This window comes from Tachyglossus aculeatus, chromosome 8, assembly GCF_015852505.1.
Source record: "Tachyglossus aculeatus isolate mTacAcu1 chromosome 8, mTacAcu1.pri, whole genome shotgun sequence".
Taxonomy (NCBI): Eukaryota; Metazoa; Chordata; class Mammalia; order Monotremata; family Tachyglossidae; genus Tachyglossus; species Tachyglossus aculeatus.
The window spans coordinates 20852782-20876607 of record NC_052073.1 but is presented as its reverse complement, the minus strand read 5'-3'; the positions used below and the strand labels follow the sequence as shown (position 1 = coordinate 20876607).

General features: G+C 44.7%; 1 protein-coding gene across 1 annotated transcript in view; it reads right to left on the bottom strand.

Moving 5' to 3' along the window:
• Positions 1–23826, bottom strand: part of LOC119931825 (DEP domain-containing mTOR-interacting protein-like) — a 44467-nt gene that overhangs the window by 4064 nt on the left and 16577 nt on the right. Inside the window, exons 2-7 of the mRNA XM_038750732.1 lie at positions 23250–23428; positions 8092–8215; positions 4866–5044; positions 2828–3010; positions 2088–2225; positions 812–882 (exon numbers count right to left, since the gene is read on the bottom strand). Of these exons, the coding sequence (XP_038606660.1) occupies positions 812–882; positions 2088–2225; positions 2828–3010; positions 4866–5044; positions 8092–8215; positions 23250–23428 (874 nt within the window). The remainder of the gene's footprint in view (positions 1–811; positions 883–2087; positions 2226–2827; positions 3011–4865; positions 5045–8091; positions 8216–23249; positions 23429–23826) is intronic.

Here is a 23826-nt window from a genome sequence, read left to right as displayed (position 1 = left end):
AAGTTACGTGATTTGCCCAAGGTCGCACAGCAGACAAGGGGTGGAGCCAGAATTAAAACCCAGGTACTCTAACTCCCCAAGCCCATGCTATTTCCACTAGCTAGGCCATGCTGCTTCCACTTGTGCACATGGAATCAGATACAGATGAGAGTTACACAATGGGTTTTCCATAGCATGGGGCTCTGTAAGAGCACAGCCTCCACATTTTAGGTAAACTGGGTGTGCCTCCCTTTTAAAAATAATGGTATTATTTAAGTTCTTACCATGTGCCAGACAAATACAAGCTGGGGTAGATACAAGATAATCAGGCTAGATACAACCTGAAAGAATAATGTGAGGGAGGAGAAGAAAGGAGACTACCCCCCCCCTCCCCCCCCACACACACACCCCAACTCATTCAGAAACTTTGTCAAGAGAAAATTCTCTCCCCAGGACTTCCTGTGAATGAAACATGAACTTGGTTTCAATTTTCCTCCCTTCCCAAGTGAGAAAAACATCCCAACCCTGGTCATGCTGACACAGAAACTCTAATCAATCAATCAATCTTGTTTATAGAGCGCTTACTGTGTGCAGAGCACTGTACTAAGCGCTTGGGAGAGAATTCAGGATATCCTCCTTCAGAAAACATGAGCCACCCAGAACTCCATAGCCCTAAGGCCAGCAATCCAGGAATCCATAGAAGACAGGAGCGGGTGGCTGAGGAGAGATATAATTCATCCTTAAAATCAAATATCATACAGCCCAGTAAAGTCCAATAACAAGGGCAAGTAGGCTCGCCTGTCACTGACAAGGCTCTGGCCAAGTCGCTCACCGTCAGTGTTTTCTTCACATAGGGGGCTCCTGGGGTCAGCAGCTCCTCATTGGTGACTGGCTTCTTTAACACTGGAGCAAGGGGTTGGGGGAGAAAGAAAGAAGAAAAAGGAAAGGGCTTTGTTGGTGCTGACCATGGACACAGCAGTCATCTTTCCTTCTCCCCCATTCCCCACTCAATGGCAGTCTAAAAGTTCCCTCTCTGGACTTCAGTGACCCAAAGTCCCCTCTCCTGGAAGCCTAGTTGAGGCTCTGGCCACCTCCCCTGCTTGGTAAAATCCACTCTGACATTGCCTATGCCACTTTGGCCATTCAAGAGTGCAGGTAGTCAAGTGCAGGCACCCCTTGATGTGCTTGGTGCTAGCAGAGTTTCTGCAGATCTGATGCCTCCTCAAAGACTTTGGTTATTAGACAAACAGAGGTGCTGGCAGGACATGTGCAGCGACAGTTTAAGAAGTTTAAAGCTTCAAGTAAACAAATAATCTTATCCCACATGAGAAGATTCTACAAGTTTGAGAGGTTATGGACCCATGAGATTCGCTGCATCTTTCCTGGTCTGTCCCGCCCCTCTGGCCCAGAGAGATGATCTGGGGCAGCAGCATTGGGTGCTTGGGAATTTGTGGACAGGGTACGTGTCTACTAACTCTGTTGTACTGTGTTCTCCCAAGCACTTAGTGCAGTATTCTGCACATTGATTGATTTACCCAGCCCTTTCCTCATTGAACCTTCTGCAAAGAGCATCATCTACCTGCACAGCCAGTACAGTTCTAAGGGTGGACTCACTAGGTGGCAGAGGGGAAGGACAGACCAGGAAAGATGCAGTTCAGTTCTGCCACTTTTCTCTGCAGTACCAAGTCCAACTTCCCACTCATGCCACCCAGTGGCTCTATTGAAAAACCGTTCCTGCCTTTCAAATATGAGACACGGAATGGTCTTCAAGCACAAATGACTCAAATGACTTAGGTCTAAAAATACTTTCGAGGACACTTCTATTCACCTGAAATATCCAGGTAACCCAATCTATTGTGTATTTTAGGCTTCTGAGTTACTGAGCTGGATAATTTGCTGGGTGAAAGTCACAGATAATGAATGTCTTTTGCATAAGGCCCACTGGATAAAGACAGAGGAACAGCTGATTTAGGGGTGCCGTCTCCCCCAGTCCCTTCCTCCCAACTGAAATGTGAGCCCAAGGAGGCCATCAGTGAGACTCTGTTTGGCTAGCAGGTCCGATGGAAGATAAAGCTGAGTAGGAAGCTGAGGGTGACCCTGGTCCTCACCTGATTTGGGGTTGCACTCTGTGGCTGACAGGAGCCCCAAACTGGGTGGGGTGTTGTAGTAAGAGCTGGGCCCTCCTAGGGAGGTGACGCTGCTCCGTCGGACGGCCGAGACCAGTTTGATTTCCTTGTTGGGCTGGACTGGAAGAGACAGACAGTTTTCTCTTGAAGGTGGGGAAGGAAAACCAGGGCAGCAGTCTAAACTGGAAATTGGGGCAGGTTCGGGGCAATCTCAGGAAGGAATACTCTGGAACTTTCACTCCCCACCCCATTTCAGGCCTCCTCAGGTTAGGAGAATACCGGGGTCTTCAGCAAATGTGACATATGTGGCACCCGTATGTTTTTGCTGTGTGTTCCCAGATAACTTGGGATATACTAGGAGAATCATGCATGTGCACATCCCTGTATGACTCTAGTACTTCCAGTCCCAATAGCCCAACATGGATCACCACACCTATGTACCGAAAGTGCTCCGAGTATGGCCAGTCCACTGAGAAATGGGGCTGGGCCCAAGCAGACCAGATTGGTGTTCGACTTAAGCTGGGTCAGGTCCAAGCCCATGTTGAATTAGATCAGGCAGAGCCTTATTCATGGAGGAAGCTGGAGGGGGACAGGCAGAGATGGAGTAGAGAGAGGTAAAATTCTAGGGCATTTTGACAGTAAATGAATAGCATGAAAAAGAATCTGCAAATTCGCCTCAGTTTCCTCATCGTCCCAAGACACTGGGGTCTCTTTGGAGTTACCTGAGAGGAAGCTGGTGTTGCCTTGCTCTGGGTGGAGCTTGCGGAGACAGAAGGGGCTATCTGGGCTCTCAGGCCCAGGGCGAAGGGTCTCGGTCAGGAGCTCTGTCAGCCGCCGTCTCCTGCGGAAGTTGATCCGGAACTGGTAGAGGAGGTTGTTGTCGAAGAAGTGATGCTTGTTGGAAACTGTGAGGAGGGTGCGGAGAGGAGGAGGAAGCAAGGAAATCCATCAATGTCCCTGAGAACCCAGGCCCTCACTAGGGGTCCCTCAGGCCTGCACTGTGGGGCAGGCAGTGGAGTTTTTCACAGCTCATCAGCCTGGGTTACCCTATATCTCTTAGGTAACCTGCTGAACTGGGCCTTTTCTAAGGAAGATGAGGGAATTTTATTTGGCAGATGATAGCTGGTACATCTCGGTGGAAGGAAGACATTTGTTTAGATTAGTTGGCTAGGTTCTTAAGAGTGTTGTTTTAGCTCTCCATTCTGGATTTGTCAACTGCTCCTCCCTTCCACTGCTCACTGGGAAGTAGCAATCAGGGAATTACAGTACTCCTGCCATCCAATGTTGTCATCATTGTTATCATTATTACCATTATTACATTTGTTAAGCACTTACACTGTGCCAAGCATTGTACTGAGTCATGGGATAAGTACAAGATAAGCAGTTTGGACACAGCCCCATTCCCACATAGGACTCTCAGTCTGAGAAGCAGCAGGGCCTAGTGGAAAGAGCATGAGTCTGGGAGTCAGAGGACCTGGGTTCTAATCCTGGCTCTGCCATTTGTCTGCTGTGTGACCTTGGGCAAGTCGCTTAACTTCTCTGGGCCTCAGTTACCTCATCTGTAAAACAGGGATTAAGATCGTGAGTCCCATGTGGGACATGGACTGTGTCCAACATGATTAGCTTGTATCTACCCCAGTGCTTAGTGCAGTGCCTGGCACAGAGTAAGTGCTTAACAAATAGCATTAAAAAAAACAACAGTGGGCTGGAGAACAGGTATTGAATCCTCATTTTGCCAGCGAGGAAGCTGAGGCCTAGAGAAGTTAAGTGACTTACCCAAGTTCACACAGCCGGCAATTGGCAATGCCAGTATTAGAACCCAGGTCCTCTGCTTCCCAGGTCCATGCTCTTGCAACTAGGCCATGCTGCTCTTCCAAATGCAATTCGCAAAATGAAGTTTTAGAGATGGAGTTGCGTGTTAGGGGTACTGGCTCCAGCCCAACCTTCAACCAGCTCTCTTTTTTCAGTAATGGCAGTATTTGGCCTCAACTTTTCCCCTTCCACAAAACAGCAGTTCACGCCTCCTGGGAGAGATGCTGCTACCTCACTCTGCCCTGCTGGCTGGATTCCAAGGAAGTCCCAGCTCACCTTGTAGGAGCAGGGCTAGAAGATCCAGCAAAGGCAGCACTCCATACAGACTTTTGGAACATTGGAAAGGCAGTGGCTTTTGGACTCTAGACTAAACTTCCAAAGGAGCGAGGAGCCAAAAGAGTTCCTTGACCTCCTAAATTATACTTTAGTTACTATTGCCTGTTGCTCTTCTTCCCTTATATTGCTCTGCCAATTCTACCCTTTGACTCTTTTCTTGTGGCAATTCCCTCCTGCCCTTGTTCTTAGATTGTGAACCTCTGAGGGCCAGAGACCAAGTCTATATCTCAACCTTGTTTTCTTCCCCAGTGCTTAATAACGGGCTTATACTGCACAAAGTAGGGATTCAATAAACACCACTTAATAATTGGATGTATGTCCTCAACACAGCTTCCAATTTAAAAACAAAGATAGGTCTTGAAGGTCAGAGAAGCAGTCTGGGTGCCAGGATTCCTGCATCCCTTGCCCTTGTCGTCCACTCACTTGTTTGGAGTTTTTAAAGCAAACAATCATCAGCATAGCAGGGTTAAAAACCAAAACCAGAAATGGAGGTCAAGATCAGGTAGGGTAGCACAGGCAAGGTCAGCAATCCAACTCTGGAGGCTCCTCAAGTCTCTGTCCCTAACTACCTATCCACGATTCGCAGCTATAGCCACCCCCCTGGGCACTCACCATGCTGAATGATTCCGTGTTCCAGGAGGGCCCGGCAGAGCTCCACGGCTTCCTTCCTGCTCACTGCCTCCCCTTCCTGGGTCAGCCAGTCCACCATGTCACAGCCCAGGAAGGTCCTCTGGTATTTGATAGCATTCTCCTCCCTTGCCTTCAAGATTGAATCATCCACGCTGATCAGCCTGGCAGAGAAGGATGAGGATACTCACCCTCGGCTTCAAGGCTCTCCATTACCTCGCCCCCTCCTACCTCACCTCCCTTCTCTCCTTCTACAGCCCAGCCCACACCCTCCGCTCCTCTGCCGCTAGTCTCCTCACCGTGCCTTGTCCTCGCATGTCCCGCCGTCGACCCCCGGCCCACATCATCCCCCTGGCCTGGAATGCCCTCCCTCCACACATCCGCCAAGCTAGCTCTCTTCCTCCCTTCAAGGCCCTACTGAGAGCTCACCTCCTCCAGGAGGCCTTCCCAGACTGAGCCCCCTCCTTCCTCTCCCTCTCCTCCCCCTCTCCATCCCCCCAGCCTTACCTCCTTCCCCTCCCCACAGCACCTGTATATATGTATATATGTTTGTATGTATTTATTACTCCATTTATTTATTTTATTTGTACATATTTATTCTATTTATTTTATTTTGTTAATATGTTTTGTTTTTTTCTCAGTCTCCCCCTTCTAGGCTGTGAGCCCACTGTTGGGTAGGGACTGTCTCTATATGTTGCCAACTTGTACTTCCCAAGCGCTTAGTACAGTGCTCTGCACACAGTAAGGGCTCAATAAATACAACTGAATGAATGAATGAATGAATGAATGAATGATACCCTCTGGTAGGACCCGGAAGCAGGGATGGGACAGAGTCATCCTGCTGCTCCATCATTTCTATTTGTCCCAGCCATGAAGTAAAATCCTGGCCCACATGCCCAGGAACTAAGGGAAATCAGGCAGCCACCCAATGAAAGCAGACCTGAGGTCTTTGGAAAATCAGGAAACAGATCATGAATCTCTGCTATCTCCCTTTTCTTTTTCCAGTGAATTGAGATTTATAAAATCATCTGTGTCTGGAGAGGAAGTCTAGTGGGTTTGCTGCAAGATTTGGATGCTTTCACTCTAAGGAGAGGGAGATGCCCAATGCCCCCACTGAGGTTCCTCCAAGCCCAAGGGCCTCTGGGAGAGCACTGTGCTTCCAGGATAGGTCTCTGTCTGTTCAACCACTGCACTGGAGGGGGAAAAAGGGAGGCTGGGCTACCCAAATCCCAGCAGGATAATGGCATGTTTTCCTAGAAAAGACAGTCACCAGTCTTACAATCTCCTTGCCCTTGAGCCATTTTGGTTAGAAACAGGAGAAAGAAGACATAGGAGAAATCCTATACCATTTCAACTAGAGAAATGAGCAGGGGTGGGGGAGAGAAGGGAAGTAATCAAAGTCACCTACTTAACTCTAGAAGGTAGCGGTAAGGTTTCAGGCCGTCAATAGGCCTGAAAAGCAATACGTAACATATTCACATTAACAGACTCCACTTTATGTAATTCTTGAACCTCGGGGATCTCACTTCGGGGCTCTTCAAGGAGACCGACATCTCCAGCTATAAACAGAGGAGGGAGCTCCAATCTTTCAGATGCTCTCAGAGATCCCTTTCTTCAGAAAGCCTTTCAGGTTAACAGAAACTCTAGGATTGTCCCAAGGGCAGATCCTGTGGGCAAAAGCCCCCCACTCTTGTGGATTCAAGGTCTCAATCTTGGAAGAACAGCAGAAAAGCAGGGAGACAGACAGGAGAAGAAGCTCCCCAAGCTGTCAGGTCCCAGTTTGGGAAACACATATTCATATACACTTAATGGTAATAATGATGATAATAATATGTACGTGTTAAGCACTTACTATGAGCCGGGCCACTGTACTAAGTGCTGAGGTAGAATCAAGATTTCAAGTCAGAGTCCCTGTCCCACATCTGTCCCAAGGGCAGACCTACGATCGTCAACTACTTTAAGAATCTCCACCTGATTTGCATACACTGTACATAATGTACTCTTTGACAACTTTCCTAGTTTGAATTATATCACGGCTCCCCTAAAGGTAACATCATTTCTTGACTTTTCTCTTTAGGGGGGACATTTCCCAGGGACTGGTGAAAGAGGAAATCTCTATTGCTACAGACTAGGTAACAGGTGGGTTACAGTGGGTGGGGGGAGGCCTTTAGAGTTCATTCATTCATTCAATTGTATTTGTTGAGTGCTTACTGTGTGCAGAGCACTGTACTAAAGCACTTGGGAAGTACAAATCGGCAACATATAGAGATGGTCCCTACCCAACAACGGGCTCACAGTCTAGTAGGGGGAGAAGACAACAAAACAAAACAATAAAGGAGGGAAGAGAAAGAAGGCTTAAAACATTAAGTACCATTGAGAGAGGGTTATGAGTATCTAGACACAGCTCTATTCTTCCCTCTTCATTCATTCAATCGTATTTATTGAGTGCTTACTGTGTGCAGAGCACTGTACTAAGCACTTGGAAAGTACCATTCAGCAATAGAGACAATCCCTGCCCACACCAGGCTTACAGTCTAGAAGGGGGAAGGCAGACATCAAAACAATTAAACAGGCATCAATATAAATAGAATTATAACTGTATATACATCAAAGCAAGTAAACAGGAAGCAATGTAAATAAATAGAATTATAAATATATACATAAGTGCTCTGGGGTAGGGAGGGGGGAAAAGCAAAAGGGAGCAAGTCGAGGTGATGCAGAAGGGGGGGAATCTGAGGAAAAGGGGGGCTTAGTCTGGGAAGCCCCCCCACTCTTGTGGATTCAAGGTCTCAATCTTGGAAGAGCAGCAGAAAAGCAGGGACAAACAGACAGGAGAAGAAATTCCCCAAGCTGTCAGGTCCCAGTTTGGGAAACACATATTCATACACACTTAATGGTAATAATGATGATAATAATATGTACATGTTAAGCACTTACTATGAGCCGTGCCACTGTACTAAGTGCTGAGGTAGAATCAAGATTTCAAGTCAGACAGAGTCCCTGTCCCTCATGAGGAGAACAGGTATAGAATCTCCACTTTACAGGTGAAGAAACTCAGGCATGGAGAAGTTAAGTGACTTGCCCAAGGTCACACACCAGGCAGGTGGTGGAGCTGGAAATAGAACACAGGTCTTCTGACACTCAGGCCTGTGTCCTTGCCACTAGATCAATGTCCCCACTACCCATTAACCCCGAGGATGGACTCACATACGTTTCATACAGGCTCTGCCCCCTCATGAAGACTTTCATGTCCTTGTTCAAAGGAAAGGTCCCGTCATCCTTGCGGAAACGATAGAGGAGTTTTGCATCCTTGTAGTCTGAGTGTTCATCACAAACTGCGGAGTCCAAAACAGAGAATTGAGGTCACTCAAGGATGAACCATGATCCCCTCCATCAGGTAACCTTTGGGAAGGAACCATTCATTTGCTCCTTTCAGTAGTATTATTTCTTGCATTTTCAAGGTCACACAGCAGACATGTGACAGAGCAAGTTTTAGTACCCAGATCGTGACTCCCAAGCCCATCCTCTTTCCACTAGTCCACGCTACTTCTCAGCTTTAGTGGAGAGTGCATATTTAAGAACTCTGATCCAAAGAAAGACCAAAGTGCCAAGAAGGAGCCTTCCAAAAAAAAAACAACGAGGCAAACACCACCACACACACTTCTTTAGGGCTCGGCAGAAAGGAGAAAAGGGCATGCAACTGAGGAGCTGAAATGCTCAGTGTCCTCTACAGCATCTCCCTCCACCATCCCAGAATTGGGTGCAGCTTAGTCACGTTCTCTCAACTATGATATTTGGTGCACCAGTCAAGCTTTACCCAAGTGGGGAGTTGTTGATTTTTTAATTCACTAGTTCCTCATCAAAAAGTCTCAACATCTCCAGAACAATTTGTCTGTGATTCTCATATGATCAATTTGTCTCGTCTTATGCCATCGAGTCATTTCTGACCCAGAGAGACAACACAGACACATCTCTCCCAGAATTCCCTGCTCTCATAATAATAATAACAATGACATTTATTAAGCGCTTACTATGTGCAAAGCATTGTTCTAAGAGCTGGGGGGATACAAGGTGATCAGGTTGTCCCACATGGGGCTCAAAGTCTTAATCCCCATTTTACAGATGAGGGAACTAGGGCACAGAGAAGTTAAGTGATTTGCCCAAAGTCACAAGCTGACAATTTGTGGTCAGGATTTGAACCCATGACCTCTGATTCCAAAGCCTGTGCTTAGTCTCCGCCCTCGCCCCTCTCCCATGCCACTGCTGCCCAGCATGGGTGAGTATTTACTTGTACCAGGTTTCCTTCCATTCACTAGTCACTGTCCAAGCTAGGAATGGAATGGATGGGCCTCTGCTTGACTCTCCCTCCTGTAGCCAAGACTGTAAAGGTACTGTAAACTCACCAGGTGTGACCCTGAGAGGGGGATGATCAATTTAGAAAAAGCAAAATTAAAAAAAAAAATTAAAATCTTGGGGAGCTCAACAAAGAAAGGGTGGAGAGTGAACAGACTCATTAATGGCTCTCCCAGGTCCTGCACCACCGAGGAGTTGGACTAGAGAAAGAAACCAACTTCTGAGTACATTTGAACTGCTCAGTTACACTTTCACATACCCAACACCTACACGATCACCTCATGATAAAACTGCAGGCACATATATTGTCACTGTAGGAATGGGGGTAATTGGGGTAGCGAAGTGGTGGGGAGGATTGGAACTCATTCCTTTAGGCCTCACTGAAACAATAGTTTGACAGTGCAGATTTTGTTAGTAACAAACTCTTAGGAAAGCAGCTGTCAGTATCAAAGATGAACTACCACTCTAGCCCCCTCCTTGGGAGAAGGGAGACAGAAGATTCCATTTTAACGAAACAGATTGGTGAACCAACCTGGGTTTTGGGCCCCACACCCGTTTTCTCATTTTGGAAGTCTCAGATTTCTTCAACTGTAGGGGCAAGAAGGGAAATCACTGGAACTCACTAGTAGACTTGGAAAAAGTTCATATTGAGAGTTAACGTTTAACCCAAAACTAATTGTTGTCCTTTTCTGCTTCCCTGATAAAGCATGATCACTCTGTTTATCTTCTATGCAAGTCAGCTTAACATAAAGAGCATTAATCTCTCACCAGTCAGCAGACATTAACAGAAGGGGTAATTGTCGGGTGGTGTGCAGGGTTGGCTTTTTTAACCACTGGGCATAAAGGTAGCTACCTTGAGTCCACCTCCCTCACGGGGTTCCCACAGCCACCTCTATACTATATCCCTACCCTTTACTCATAAGTAGGTGTTGCTGAGGGCTAAAAGTGGTCTTTGGAGTGTCAGGGAAAGAAAGAGAGCCTGGAGGCTGAGGCAGGTGTAGGAGAAGGGACATAGAAAGAGGTACCAGGGCTCTAGTGGGAGGCAGAGGAGGAGAATTTGGACTCACGGCCCTCACAGCCCCAGTACTGCAGAGGGAAAGATGGAGGGCTAAAACAGTGTAAGGGACAACTTCTAACCTCACATAATGAATAATCACTGCAGAAGACATTCATTATCCCAGGATTTCAGAGTCTCATCTTGCCAAACAAAAATCTCATTCCTACCTCAGCTATCACCTAGTTGTTGAATACCCAAACAACTACTGAGGTGGAATTCGGTGACCAAAAACACGAGGCACAGGAGTCTCTTTAAGACCACACAGTAAAGTGCAACCTCCAACAATAGGGCATCAAAGCTGAAAACTGGGAGGCAATCATGGCAGGCTGAATAACATTCATTCATTCAATCTTATTTACTGAGCACTTACTGGGTGCAGAGCATTAAGTGCTTGGGAGAGTTATAACAATAAACAGACACATTCGCTGCCTACAAGGAGCTTACAGTCTAGAGTGGGAGTAAGACATTAATATAAATTACAGATACGTACATGAGTATTGTGTATCTGAGAGGGGGGATGAACAAAGGGAGCAAGTCAAGGTGATGCAGAAGGGAGTGGGAGAAAAGGAAAGGAGGGCTTAGTTAGGGAAGGCCTCTTGGAGGAGATGTGCCTTCAGGAAGGCTTTGAATAGGGGGAGAGTAACATGGCAAGAAGGAGAGCCTCCTTTCCAGCATAAGTTTCAAGAGGATTTCAAGATGAAGAGGCCAAAGCCAAAACCAAAACAACACCAGGAAGAGGGAGGGGGAAAAGAGAGGGAGGGCGAGGGAGCACGTGCTATTTAATCTCCTCTTTGGCTCAGAACGATCTGAAGTCTAAATTGCTTTAGAAAGTTCCTGGCTCTGATTACCTTCCTAATTCCACCCTTTAAGTAAATGAGCCTTACACAAAATGCACTGCAATTTCCGAATTACCAATTCATTTGTCCATGAAGAAACATGAAGGGCTATGACCAGCTGGTGTCCATTTCCTCCGAGATTAGAAAGAGAAGTGACAAAAGGAGGACTTTCCAGGCAATGAAGGTTGTTAATGGGTTACCAAAGGAAAAAATACAATCTCTTTCCCCTGGGATCTTTTGGAATAAATTAGCATCCCATCTCCTTGGAAAAGTCTAGGGCTCTTGTGCAATGGGGTGAATTAGATGAGGCCCATTTTTAAAAAAATGGTGTTTGTTAAGCCCTTACTAAATGTGCCAGGCACTGTACTAAGTGCTGGAGTAGACACAAGATAACCAGATTGGACAGAGTCCATGTTTCACATGGGCATACAGTCTTAATCCCCATTTTATAGCTGAAGTACCTGAGGCACAGAGAATTTAAATAACTTTTCAAGGTCACTCAGCAGACAAGTGGTGAAGTGAGATTAGAACCCAGAACCTATTCCAGTTCTAGAATTCTACAAAGTTGTCAACCCAGGAAAAGGTCTTGGGAGTTGAAAGAAAAAAAAAAGCACCCAATTTTTTTTCTCAGGGTTTCAAAAAGTGTCCTACAGTTAGTAATAAATGAGTAATGTGCTTTCAAGTCTATTTGTCATCACTTCACACCCTACAGAACACTTAGACAATTTTGGCTATGACCAGAGTCTACAGCATCAAATCATGATTCAGTTTCTTATTCAACCCACACAAATTATTTAAATTCTCCCCTCTCTGTTCTCATATATTCTTTCTAATATTGAGCACTGCCTGGCTGACTCCTAAGGACTTAAGCCCCTACTGTGTGCAATTTAAGTCACCACTGAAAACATTAACACTAGGAAATGACCTTAAATTGCAGCAGGAGTTAAGGTTAAATGGGATGGGGAGAAGCAGCGTGGCTCAGTGGAAAGAGCATGGGCTTGGGAGCCAGAGGTCATGGGTTCTAATTCCGACTCTGCCACTTGCCAGTTGTGTGACTTTGGGCAAGTCACTTAACTTCTCTGTGCCTCAGTTACCTCATCTGTAAAATGGGGATTAAGACTGTGAGCCCCACATGGGACAACCTGATCATCTTGTATCCCTCCCCAGTGCTTCGAACAGCGTTTTGCACATAGTAAGCACTTAACAAATGCCATAATCATCATCTCCTGTTAGTCAATCAACATTATTTTCTCCTTTCCCTCTGGACGTGGGTAAGTGCAATACTATCTGAAGGCAGAGGACTGACCTAAATGAGCATCAGTGACTTCTGGGTGGGGTTTTTCTATTCTTGATTCTGAAGAGTTTTAAGTAGAAACAGGACCAGCACTGAGGTTCAAGAAAATGGCTTGCCATTCTTACTCTTTCTCCAGGCTCTGCCCTCCCACTAAGATTCAGAAACTGCTGTTTAGGATGATGTAATCTTCTTCATTCTCTGACACCTAGAAACTGGAACTCCTGTCCTCAAATTTTAGTAGTTTGATTCCTGAGGCCTCTTTCCTCCAGGAGCAGGCAATCACTAGAAATATTCTTCCTTATTTAGCCCCCAACACACTTTAAAAATAGAATATACATCCATCTCAATTTTCTATATTGATAGGTCAGGAAGACATGAATGGCAAATGGACAAATAATTCAAAACTCCTCTCTAATTCTTTAACCTCCTCCCTCTATCAAATCTTAATAATAATAATAATAATAATAATAATAATAATAAAATGGTATTTGTTAAGCACTTACTATGTGCCAAGCACTGTTCTAAGCACTGAGGTAGATACAAGGTAATCAGATTGTTCCACGTCGGGCTCACAGTCTTAATCCCCATTTTACAGATGTGGTAACCAATGCACAGGGAAGTTAAACTCATGTCCTCCGACTCCCAAGCCCATGCTCTTTCCACTAAGACACGCTGCTTCTACAATGTTGACAAGAAGCACACTGGGCACACCTCTGGAACAGGAGGGAGAAGGACAAGAGCCTGGATAATCCAGCTAATAATACTTTGTTAGTAGGGGATAAATTACTAGAGAATACCCTATTGGGGTGGTATAGGAATAGGAGAAAAGAAAGGAAAGTGGAGGAAAAGAGAAACTTATGGAATCTTTAAACAACTAAGATGGACCCCAGAGGGAGTAGTAATCAACTTAGTCTTTTCAGAGTATTATCATTTCCCAGTGGGGAGAGGTTTTCTCTGAGAAAAGATAAAGCTATCTGAGCAACTTCTCCAACAGAGCTGGGGGAATAATGATAGCCCCTCTGCCTCTGCAGTCTGTCTCATGGGGCTGCTAAGATACCTTTATCTCTACTAGAAAGGAAATGGAGTGGGGGAAAAAGGTGAAAAAGAAAAGTGAAAAGATAGTTTTCACCTTTTAAAAACCAAACACATTTTCCAGGCCCTTTAATCTGATAACCTTACTCAGCAAAGTAAATAAGGCTCTGTGTATCCAAACCAACCCAGCCCAGTAAACATGTGTGAGAGTCAAGGACTATGAACTTTACTCAAGGTTGTTCTTTAGGAAAGAACCAGGGCCAGTAAGGGGAGTCTGGGGGAGGAGAGGTGGTTCAGCTTAATAGAAATGCCCAAGAATGAAACAATTAGAAAATATCCCCATTAACCCAAAAGGAATTGCATATAGTAGGTGGTCAATAAATACTGAGGGAGGGAGTGTGGCCAAGTGGAAAGAGCAGAAAGAGCAGGTCAAAGTCAAGAGACTGTGGCTCTAAGCCTAGTGTATGACCTTGGAGAAGTCACAAACTCTCTGTGCCTCAGTTCCCTCATCTGTAAAATGGACATAGCTGCTCTTTCTCTTAGAGTGTGAGCCCTTAGTGGGACAGAGCCTATGTCCAATCTGATTATCTTGTATCTACCCTACTGCTAAATAATGATGGTATTTATTAAGCATTTACTATATACAAGAACTGTTCTAAGCACTGGAGTAGATACAAGTTAATCCGGTTGAGCACAGTCTTGTCCCACACAGGGCTTGAAGTCTTAATTCCCCTTTTACAGATGAGGTAACAGGCATAGAGAAGTGAAGTGACTTGCCCAGGGTCACACAGCAGACAGGTAGTGGAGCCAAGGTTAGAACTCAGGTCCTCTTACTCCCAAGCTCAGGCTCTAGCCGCTAGGCCAGGCTGCTTCATGCTGCTTAGCTAATATGAAATGTTGAAAAGATGCCATAATTATAATTGATTTCCCAGTACATTTTTCAATTCTCCGTATGGTACCCAATCCTAGTAAGGCCAATGTTAGGCTAACTTCTACAGAAAAGATTGTCAACATTAGAAACCTAAATGTCAAAAGTTGACATCAATTATCTGGTTTTCAACAGTCAAATGCCAAATTTCTTCACTCTTTTTTCCTCTCTTCCTCTTTACGCCTTACCTGAAAAAGTGGCTAGAAGTAGGTCAGGGACAGGACATCGTAGATGCTTAACAAATACCATAAAAAATAAGGTCTCTGGAAGGCTTGAGAATAACAGAGGGAAAGAGAAGAAAGAATGAAGCAGTAATTGACTAAGGTAGAGATAGGATGGGAGAGTGGAAAATACTGTCTATTTGAGGTTATTGAAGAATTTGCCATCAAGTATATCAATTAATTGATTGTATTTATTGAGTGCTTACTGTGTGCAGAGCACTGTTCTAAGCACTTGGGAGAGTACAACACACACAACAATATAAGACACATTCCTGTTCACAACGAGTTTACAGTCTAGAGGAGGAGACTGTATTAATGAATAAACTAGTGTAACAAATATAAATGAATAAATCACGGATATGTACATAAGTGCTGTGGGGCTGGGATGGGGGATGAATAAAGGGAGCAAGTCAGGCAGCACAGAAGGGACTGGATGAAATGGAAGAGACGGCTTAGTCAGGAAAGGCCACCTGGAGGAGATGTGACTTTCAGTAAGGCTTTGAAGGGGGGAGAATAATTATCTGTCGGATATGAAGAGGGAGTGTGTTCCAGGCCAGAGGCAGGATGTGGGTGAGACGTCAGTGGTGAGAGAGATGAGATCAAGGTAATGCCAATAGTAGATTGGCATTAGAAGTGTGTGGGCTGGGTTGTAATAGGAGAGAAGTAAGGTGAGGTAGGTGGGGGCAAGGTGATTGAGTGCTTTACACTGATAAGGAGTTTCTGTTTGATGCAAAGGTGGATGGTCAACCACTGGAGGTTCCTGAGGAGTGTGAAAACGTGGACTGAACCTTTTTGTAGAAAAATGATCCGGGCAGCAGAGTGAAGTATGGACTGGAGCGGCAACAGAGAGGCAGAGAGTTCAGCAAAGAGGCTGATACAGTAATCAGGGAGGGATAGGATAATTGCTTGGATTAACATGGAAGCAGTTTGTAAGGACAGGAAAGGACAAATTTTAGGGATGTTGTGGGGGTTGAACAAACAGGATTTAGTGATAGATTGAATGAGAGAGAGGAGTCAGGGATAATGCCAAGATTATGGGCTTGGGAGACAGGAAGGATAGTGATCCTGTCTACAGTGATGGAAAAGTGAGGGGAAGGACAGAGTTTGGGTGGGAAGATAAGGAGTTCTGTTTTGGGCATATTACATTTGAGATGATGGCAGGACATCCAAGTAGAGATGTCTTAAAGGCAGAAGGAAATGCAAGACTGCAGAGAGGAAGAGAGATCAGGGCTGGAGATGTAGATTTGGGAATCATCCACATACGGGTGGTAATCTAAGCCATGTGAGCAAATGAGTTTCCAAGGGATTGAATGTAGATGGAGAACAGAAGGGGACCCAGAACTGAATCCTGAGGGACACTCAGAGTTAGGGTGTGAGAGGTAGAGGAGGAACCTGTGAAAAAGACTGAGAATGAGTGGCCAGAGAGATAGGAGAACCACCAGGAAATGACAGTGTCAGTGAAGCCAAGGCTGAATAATGTTTCCAGGAGAAGGGGGTGGTCGACAGTGTCAAAGGCAGCTGAGAGGTCTAGAAGGGTTAGGATGGAGTAGGGGCTGTTGGATATGGCAAGAAGGAGATCATTTGTGACCTTTGAGAGGCAGTTTCTGTGGAGTGAAGGGCACAGAAGCCAGAGATCAGGAAGTGGAGGAGAGAATTGGAGGAAACGAATTTGAGAGAGTGGGTGTAGACAACTTGCTCAAGGAGTTTGGAGACGAATGGTAGGAGGGAGATGGGGCGTTAACTAGAGGGAGCTTTGGAGTCACAGGAGGGTTTTTTTTTAGGATGGGGAGATATGGGCATGTATGAAAGCGGTGGGGAAGAAGCCATTGGGGAGCGAACAGCTGAAGATGGCGATTAGGGAGGGAAGAAGAAAGGGGGTATGTGTTCTGATTCGGTGCAAAGGGAAGGGGTTGGATGCACAGGTGTAGGGGATGGATTTTGAGAGAAGGCAGGAGATCTTCCCTTGAGATACTGCTGGGATAGATGGGAGAGTTGAAGACGGGGCAGGAGGAGGGAGGGACTGAGGAGGGGCAGGGGAGATTTTAGGGAGATAACACCTGAGTGATTAACTGGTGGTTAATTTTAGATCATTTGTTGTCCCCAGCCCGCCACCCCCTGACCTCCCCCTTGTTCCTCTCCCCCCACCCCTTCGGAAAAAAAATCATCTACAACCCGAAACCAAGGATAGTTTTTTATATCCTGAATATAGAGAGTTGATTACTTGGAAAGTCATTTGAGCTTGAGAGTTTTCCATATGCACAAGGACATTTCTTAGATTGTGACCCTCTTGAGGGCAAGGGAACTGGCCTAATTTTCATCTGTGTAGTTTTTCCCAGCACCTAGTACTATGTTTTGCACATAGTAGATGCTTAAAAAATACTAGTACTACTACATGTGCCTGCACCCTTAAATTCTAGTGTTGGCATGGACATTCAGAGGCCATGTAAATCCAACCCCCTACCTCCAGGCAAAGGGTGATGCCATATTAAAAAGCCTTTTGCAATTGTGAACAGGGGAAGTGTGGGTCTAATTAAAGAAATAAAATCAAGTTCTGTGTCACAAGTTGACTAAGTTTCATTACGCATCTAGGCCCCACCTATCCTCCCTCCCACTGGATAAATAGAGAAGTGACAGAAATACTCTAATCCTTTCATACCTAGGGGAAAATCTCCACACATTTCACTTGGAATGAATGGAGCCAGTATTCCAGAGGTTCCCTAACTCCACCTGGAAGGTCTCAGAGGAGTAAATGCTATGGAAAAATTCCAGAGCGAACCATGAATACAAGAAAGTAGTTCTTTGCAGCTTTCTGAACAAGCCTGAGGCCTGGACCAAACTCAAACCCAGTTCCCATTTTCTACAGTTGCCTTTGCTTGTCTTGAGTTTGTAATTACAGCCAGCCCGTGAGGGCCGAACACAAGAACAACCCTGAGTTGCTCTGAGGAGAGACACTGGGTAGGTGTCTTATTTACCCCCAATCCCTCAGACTTACCAGTGGTAAAGAGTTTCTAAACTCTCCTTTGGAAAAAAGATCCATGTTTTCTCTCTCCTGTGGTGATGGCTCTGGAGAGACAAGGCGGCTGTCTATCCCTCCTGCCACAAATTAGAAGCTAGAGAGGGAGGCCCAGCAGAACTTGTGTTGATTTGCCTTTTCAGCCATCATTAGCTCCCAAACAGCTGACTAGTGGCCAAGCATTCAGAATCTGCCCACAGCAGCCCTATTCACCATCCACCCACTCACTCGTCCTTAGTTGTCCATTTTGCAACTAATAACGGGTTGTCCTATCTTCCACTGAGTCTCAGCAATTTTATTAACTGGACCATTACTTTCCACCTTCCTTGCTCTAATGCAAACCATTACAATTTTGTACCTGGATTACTGCAAACACTTCTTTATTGGTCACCCACTCCACATCAGGCTTCTCTCTACCCAGCATCAAGACTCATCTTTCTTAAGCTTTGATCTGACTACATCTTCCCTGCTTAAGTAACTTGGAGTGGCTCCCTATTTGTATATCTCCTCCCTACAAATAACTCTTCTGAGCTACTGCACTGATCATTTCCCCAGTGAAATGCTCTTTCCCCTCTATTCCCCAAACCATGTTCTTTTTCAAAGCTCCTTTCTAAACTCATACATGGTCTTCCAGCTTCTATCCCAGCTTTAGGGATATAACTCTGGAAGTCTTATTGCTATAACTATGTTGCTTGTATAAATATTTTTTTGCCTCTGGCCCCTTTCATGTTTCTATCTTTGTGTTTGCCCAGTCTCTCCCATGATATTGACAACTCCTGGAAGGTAGGAACTGCTTTATTCTTCCTGCACTTCAAACATCCCTGCATACTGAGTGCGCTATTGACATACAATAGACGCTGAATAAATATTAATGATTATCCCTTCGCATATCTATGACAACTTCTTCCTGATTTTGGAAAGGGTTTTTGTCAGGCCTTTTTATTGGTTTTTTTATTTTAACCTGACCTGCACTCACTACCTTCCAAACAAGTCCACAGGAACACTGAATGACCTATTAGAGATGAAACAAAAGGAAGTAGTACCCTCACACCATACCCAGAAGTGGTGAGGGATGGTGACCTGCTACCTGCTTCTTTTCTGCAGGAGACATGAAAGTATAAGAAGGAAAAACAAATGGTCTTGGTTGACCCCAAGAATCAGAACCTGTACTGGAATCAGAATCCACATCAGTGCTCTATGTGCCTGCATTCCCTTACAGAGAAATCCTAGCAGACCAAAGCTGGGATTCAGGCCAGATGGATCTTCATTCTGAGATGCTTTCAAGAAGGACTACAAAAAAGCAATGACTTTTGTAGACTCTGCAGGGCAAGACTTATTACATATTTGCTCAATGCCTGCTGTAAAAAATGGGCTCTGCCCCTGGGGTGGGGCCAGCTGGCAAGAAGGAGCCACCAATGCCACTGGACTCAAGGCCCCAGGAACGAACTTGGCTTTGAAAGTTGCCACTTGGAAAAACGAGTTTGGTTGTGAAATCCCAAAGTTTATTTTTATATTTGGTCACAGTTAACTCAGGTTGCATAAGTATTGACATATATATCCATGCAGGAGGGAGCTTATACAGGAACTACAAAAGAAGCTAAAGAAGAATAAGTTGTTCTCAATGGCTGCAGAGGACCAAAACAAAAAAAAAGGAAACAGCCTTAAATAGCTGGAAGAGAGAATTGTGTTAAGCCGGGGTGATTAAACACTGAAATAGTCTACCAAGGGAGGATGTGGAATCTCTAACTCTGGAAACACATTTTTAAAAGAATAGGCACCAAGCTGTTTGGGCAGTTACTTTTCTGGGGGCAGGGACTGGATAAAATGACCTTTGAAGATCCCTTCCATCTCCACAATTATTTGACCCTCTAAATTTTGTTGGTGATTGCAATATAAGGACAAACTGGAACTTTCAAAGTAAGAGAAAAGATGAGCTAAACCCAACTCCATGGTATCCTTTTTCTTCCCAGCTGACATGTAGTCAGTGTATTAGTGGTCCCTCTTCTCTTAACTCTCCTTCAGTGTCTTCTAAAGCGGAAACACTGATTTGCTTGATGACAAGATACGAAGCTAGAGGTTCCATGAAAATATGCATGTCAAGTTGACTTTGCATTTAAACAGCACAAAGGGAAGAGGAGAGTGGTTAGAAACTGATTACAAGGATGATGATGATTATTATATTTAAGTGCTTACTATATATCAAGCACTATTCTAAGCACTAGGGTAGATTTAAGTTAATCAGTTTGGACACAGTCCCCCGTCCCACATGGGGTTCACAGTCTAAGTTAAACAAGTCCAAAACTGAACTCATCTTCCTGCCCACACCTTGTCCTCCCCATGTATTCCTCATCACTACAGAAACACCACTATCCATCCTACCTCACAAGCCCCTAGCTTTGGTGTTATCTTCGACTCATCTCTCTCATTCCACCCACATATTCAATCTGCCACCAAATCCTGTCGGTTCAACCTTCACAGCATTGCTAAAATCTGCCCTTGCCTCTCCATCCAAACTGCTACCATGCTGATCCAAGCATTCTGCCTTGACTACTGCATCTGCCTCCTCGCTGACCTCCTGGCCATCTGTCTCTCCCCACTCCAATCCATACTTCACTCTGCTGCACAAATCATTTATCACAGAAATGTTCAGTTCAGGTCATTCTACTTCTCAACAACCTCCAGTGGATGACCATCCACCTCCACATCAAACAGAAACTCCTTACCATTGGCTTTAAAGCACTCAATCAGCTTGCCCCATTCTACCTCACCTAACTAATCTCCTACTATAGTCCACCCCACAAAATCAACTCCTCTAGCATCAGCTAAGTCACTGTGCCCCTATTTGATCTGTCTCGCTGCCAACCCCTTTCCCACATCCTCTCCCTGGAACTCCCTCCCCCTCCATATACTCCAGACTAGCACTCACTCCACCTTCAAAACCTTAGTTAGGTCACATCTCTTCCAAGAGGCCTTCCCTGATTAAGCCCTCCTTTCCCCAGCTTGATCTCCCTTTGTCATCTATGCACTTCAATCTGTGAACTTAGGACATTTGATATTTGCCTTACCCCCACAGCAATTATGTACATATCTTTAAATTATATATTAAAATTACTTATTTATGCATATTAATGTCTGTCTCCCCCTCTAGACTGTAGGCTATTATTGGACGGGAACATGTCTGCAAATTCTGTTTTACTGTACTCTCCCAAGCTCTCAATGCAGTGCTGTGCTCATAGTGAACGCTCAATAAATATGATTGATTGATAAGTAGGAGGAAGTAGGATTTAATCCCCATTTTACAGTTGGGGAACTTAGGCACAGAGAAGTTAAGTAAATTACCCAAGGTCACACAGCAAGCAACTGTCAGAGCCAGGATTAGAACTCAGGTCCTATGACTCCCAGGTCTGTGCTCTTTCTGCTATGCCATGCTGCTTCTCAAAATAAAAATACTGAATATATGACTAACATCAACCCCAAAACAGATTCTTCTTTTGGCCAGTTTGGCTGGTCAAATGAAATCTAAATTAATTGGGTCACTTTTGACCCTATCCTTCATTATGTCACTATCAAGAAAGCAAAACAAGATGAAGTAGAGAGAGATGAATGACAAGACATTGACATTTATTGCCCTGGAGCAGAAGGTCAGAGGTGCTGATGAAGAATGCATCACTCCCAAGAATCCTCATGAGCCTTTTCACAAAAAACTGAAACTCATGTGACTTCAGCTGAGTAGCTGGGGCACACCATCCATGCCCTTAATTTTTGAATTTGTCCGCTCATCTCTGAGAGGCTCTGCTGGCTTTGAACCTGAGCTGCTAGAAATCACCAGATTCTGGCTAAGGTCCTCCCCCCAGCCCTCCCAAACTTCAGGCTTAATTTCTGGGTTGTTTCAGACCTGGGTTGCATGTCTAAGCCTTACGGACAGAAGCCCAAGACAGTGTGGCATTATCAAAAGCTCAGCTCCTCCTTCCTGCCAAGCCTTGTTGTCCTCAGGTTTTGACTAACTCAGTGCACGTTTAGCAATCCTAGAACTAGAAGAAAATGTGAGCGATCACTTAATCCACAGCCGAACTCCCAAAACTATCAGAAAGATGGCTATTTTTTAGGGAGGATCCAGAACACAACCTGACAAGATGATTTATTAGCATTTATTCTTACACTCCCTTCCTTACATATGTCTGCTAATGCACTTTTGAATTTTAATGCAGCAGCAGGGTTTTTCCAGACCTCCAAACAGAGAACTCAGGGAAGCAAACCCAGTAATGACAGAAAAAAGTCAGGTTCAAACAGAATTTCTTCTGCAGGGATAACCTGCTACTGGAAATGAACTTAAAAGGAGAAGGACACGCCTAGGACAGAGAACCAGCCCTTTATCGTTTCACATCTCCTCCCCTTTCCTGTTGAAAATCTCTCAGAAGGACCGACCCAAAACATTTTTGGATTGGACACAAAATATAAATTAAGAATCCAGTGATCAAAGGATCGCTTTCAAGAGCCAAACCATTAAAAGACTTGATTCTTTTCTTAATGCTTAGTACTGGAAGTGGGAGCAATTTGGGACACAAAGACAAAATTTTTTAAATGTGCTTATCCAGGGAGAAGGAGAAATGTTAAACATTTCATAGGTTTGCAAAAAGGTAAGAAAAATAGGTGGCTAAATCTAGTTCTGGTCGACCTAAGCAAAGTTCCTGGTCCCTATATAAATTTAAAGGGTTTAAATTGTAGCTGGGGGTATTTGAGTTAGACATAAGGAAGAAGATCCAGGGAATGGGTTTCTGAATCACTGAAACAGTCTATTGCAGTTAAAGAGTAGTTAACTTTTCTTTCTTCAAAATCTTTGTGAATGGTAATCAGGACACATTGGCAAGACTGTGGGCAGGGACTGTGTCTGTTCTATTGTACTCTCCTGAGCGCTTAGTACAGTGCTTTGCACATAGTAAGCACTCAATAAATGCAGGTAAATGAATGAATGGTATAGGTGCAGCCCAGCTAGGAAACAGGGGATTGAATGAATGCTCTCCAGGCTAAGAATTCCATGAAGTCAGCTAAGGAAATTTGGTGGAACTGTGGCATACACACCACTTAGGAATGTAACATGAGACCTACCTGTCCCTTTTTGCAGACCTATTAGTGCTGAAATCACATGCTACAAGATGTCATTCCTGAATTACTTGAATTAAGGGATTCAAGTCCCTCCCCCTTCAAATGCAATCATTTAACATTCTCCTTTTAAACTATGATGCTTCTTTTAATGAGTTTATGGGAAGCATAAGCACTGACTGCTGATGTAACATGCCCAGACACCAATGCCCTTAATGAACCAAGAGGGTGGAGAGAGAAACTGGAAAGGAGTTAGTTTGAGGAAAAGGATTAAGCATTACTGATATACTTGTATTTGCAGGATCACTTCAGGACTGCCAACAAAAAAGTTTCCTCAAAGAACCCCACCACTGATGTCCAGGCTCAGTTTTGAAGTGGGACTCTAATGAGTTCTAAATCTCCCAAGTGCTCATTTCTGAGCCTTTTGCAGGAAGCTTTCTTGAAAGGGACAACGAGAGAAGTTACAGCAAGGGAGGAAGGAAGGGAGGCTAGTAGGGAAATGGGAAACCCCTTAACATCAGTGAAGGTCACACACCGTGATGGATAATGTAATGATCCATAAGTTTCTGCATCAGTCGGATGCCTGTTTCTCGATCTGGGGCTTCTTTGTGGTCAATCAGCCAATCTGTGAGCTCCTTTGCGACAAAGCAGTTTGGATATGTCCGCAGGTGGTAGCGCCGATCCTTAATAAGCTTTCCATCATGGAGTCGAAGTCTAGGACAAAAGAATGTGGTTACAAACTGAAGGGCTGGAATCCTCGACAGAAAAAGAAAAAGTGACATCCAACTCCAGAAAATTGGCTGATCAACCCATCAGAGTCCTTGGGGAGAAGTGTAGTGGGAAATGGCAGTATTTCCTTGCAATGATTATAACCAGAGTCTAGAAGAGCATTACAGACTTTTTGTTCATACATTTTTTTCTGATTGGCTATGAGATGGTGAAGACCCTGGACAGTTAAGGATCATTTTTTGTTTCACTACAATTCTCTGTTCATTATAATAGGACTGGGATAGGATTTCAATCAAAAGGTTTTTCACGGTTCCAAAAAAGATTTGGTAATTGTCTCAAATTTGGAATGGTTTCAGATGAGGTTATCCCAAAGTGATCTGAAT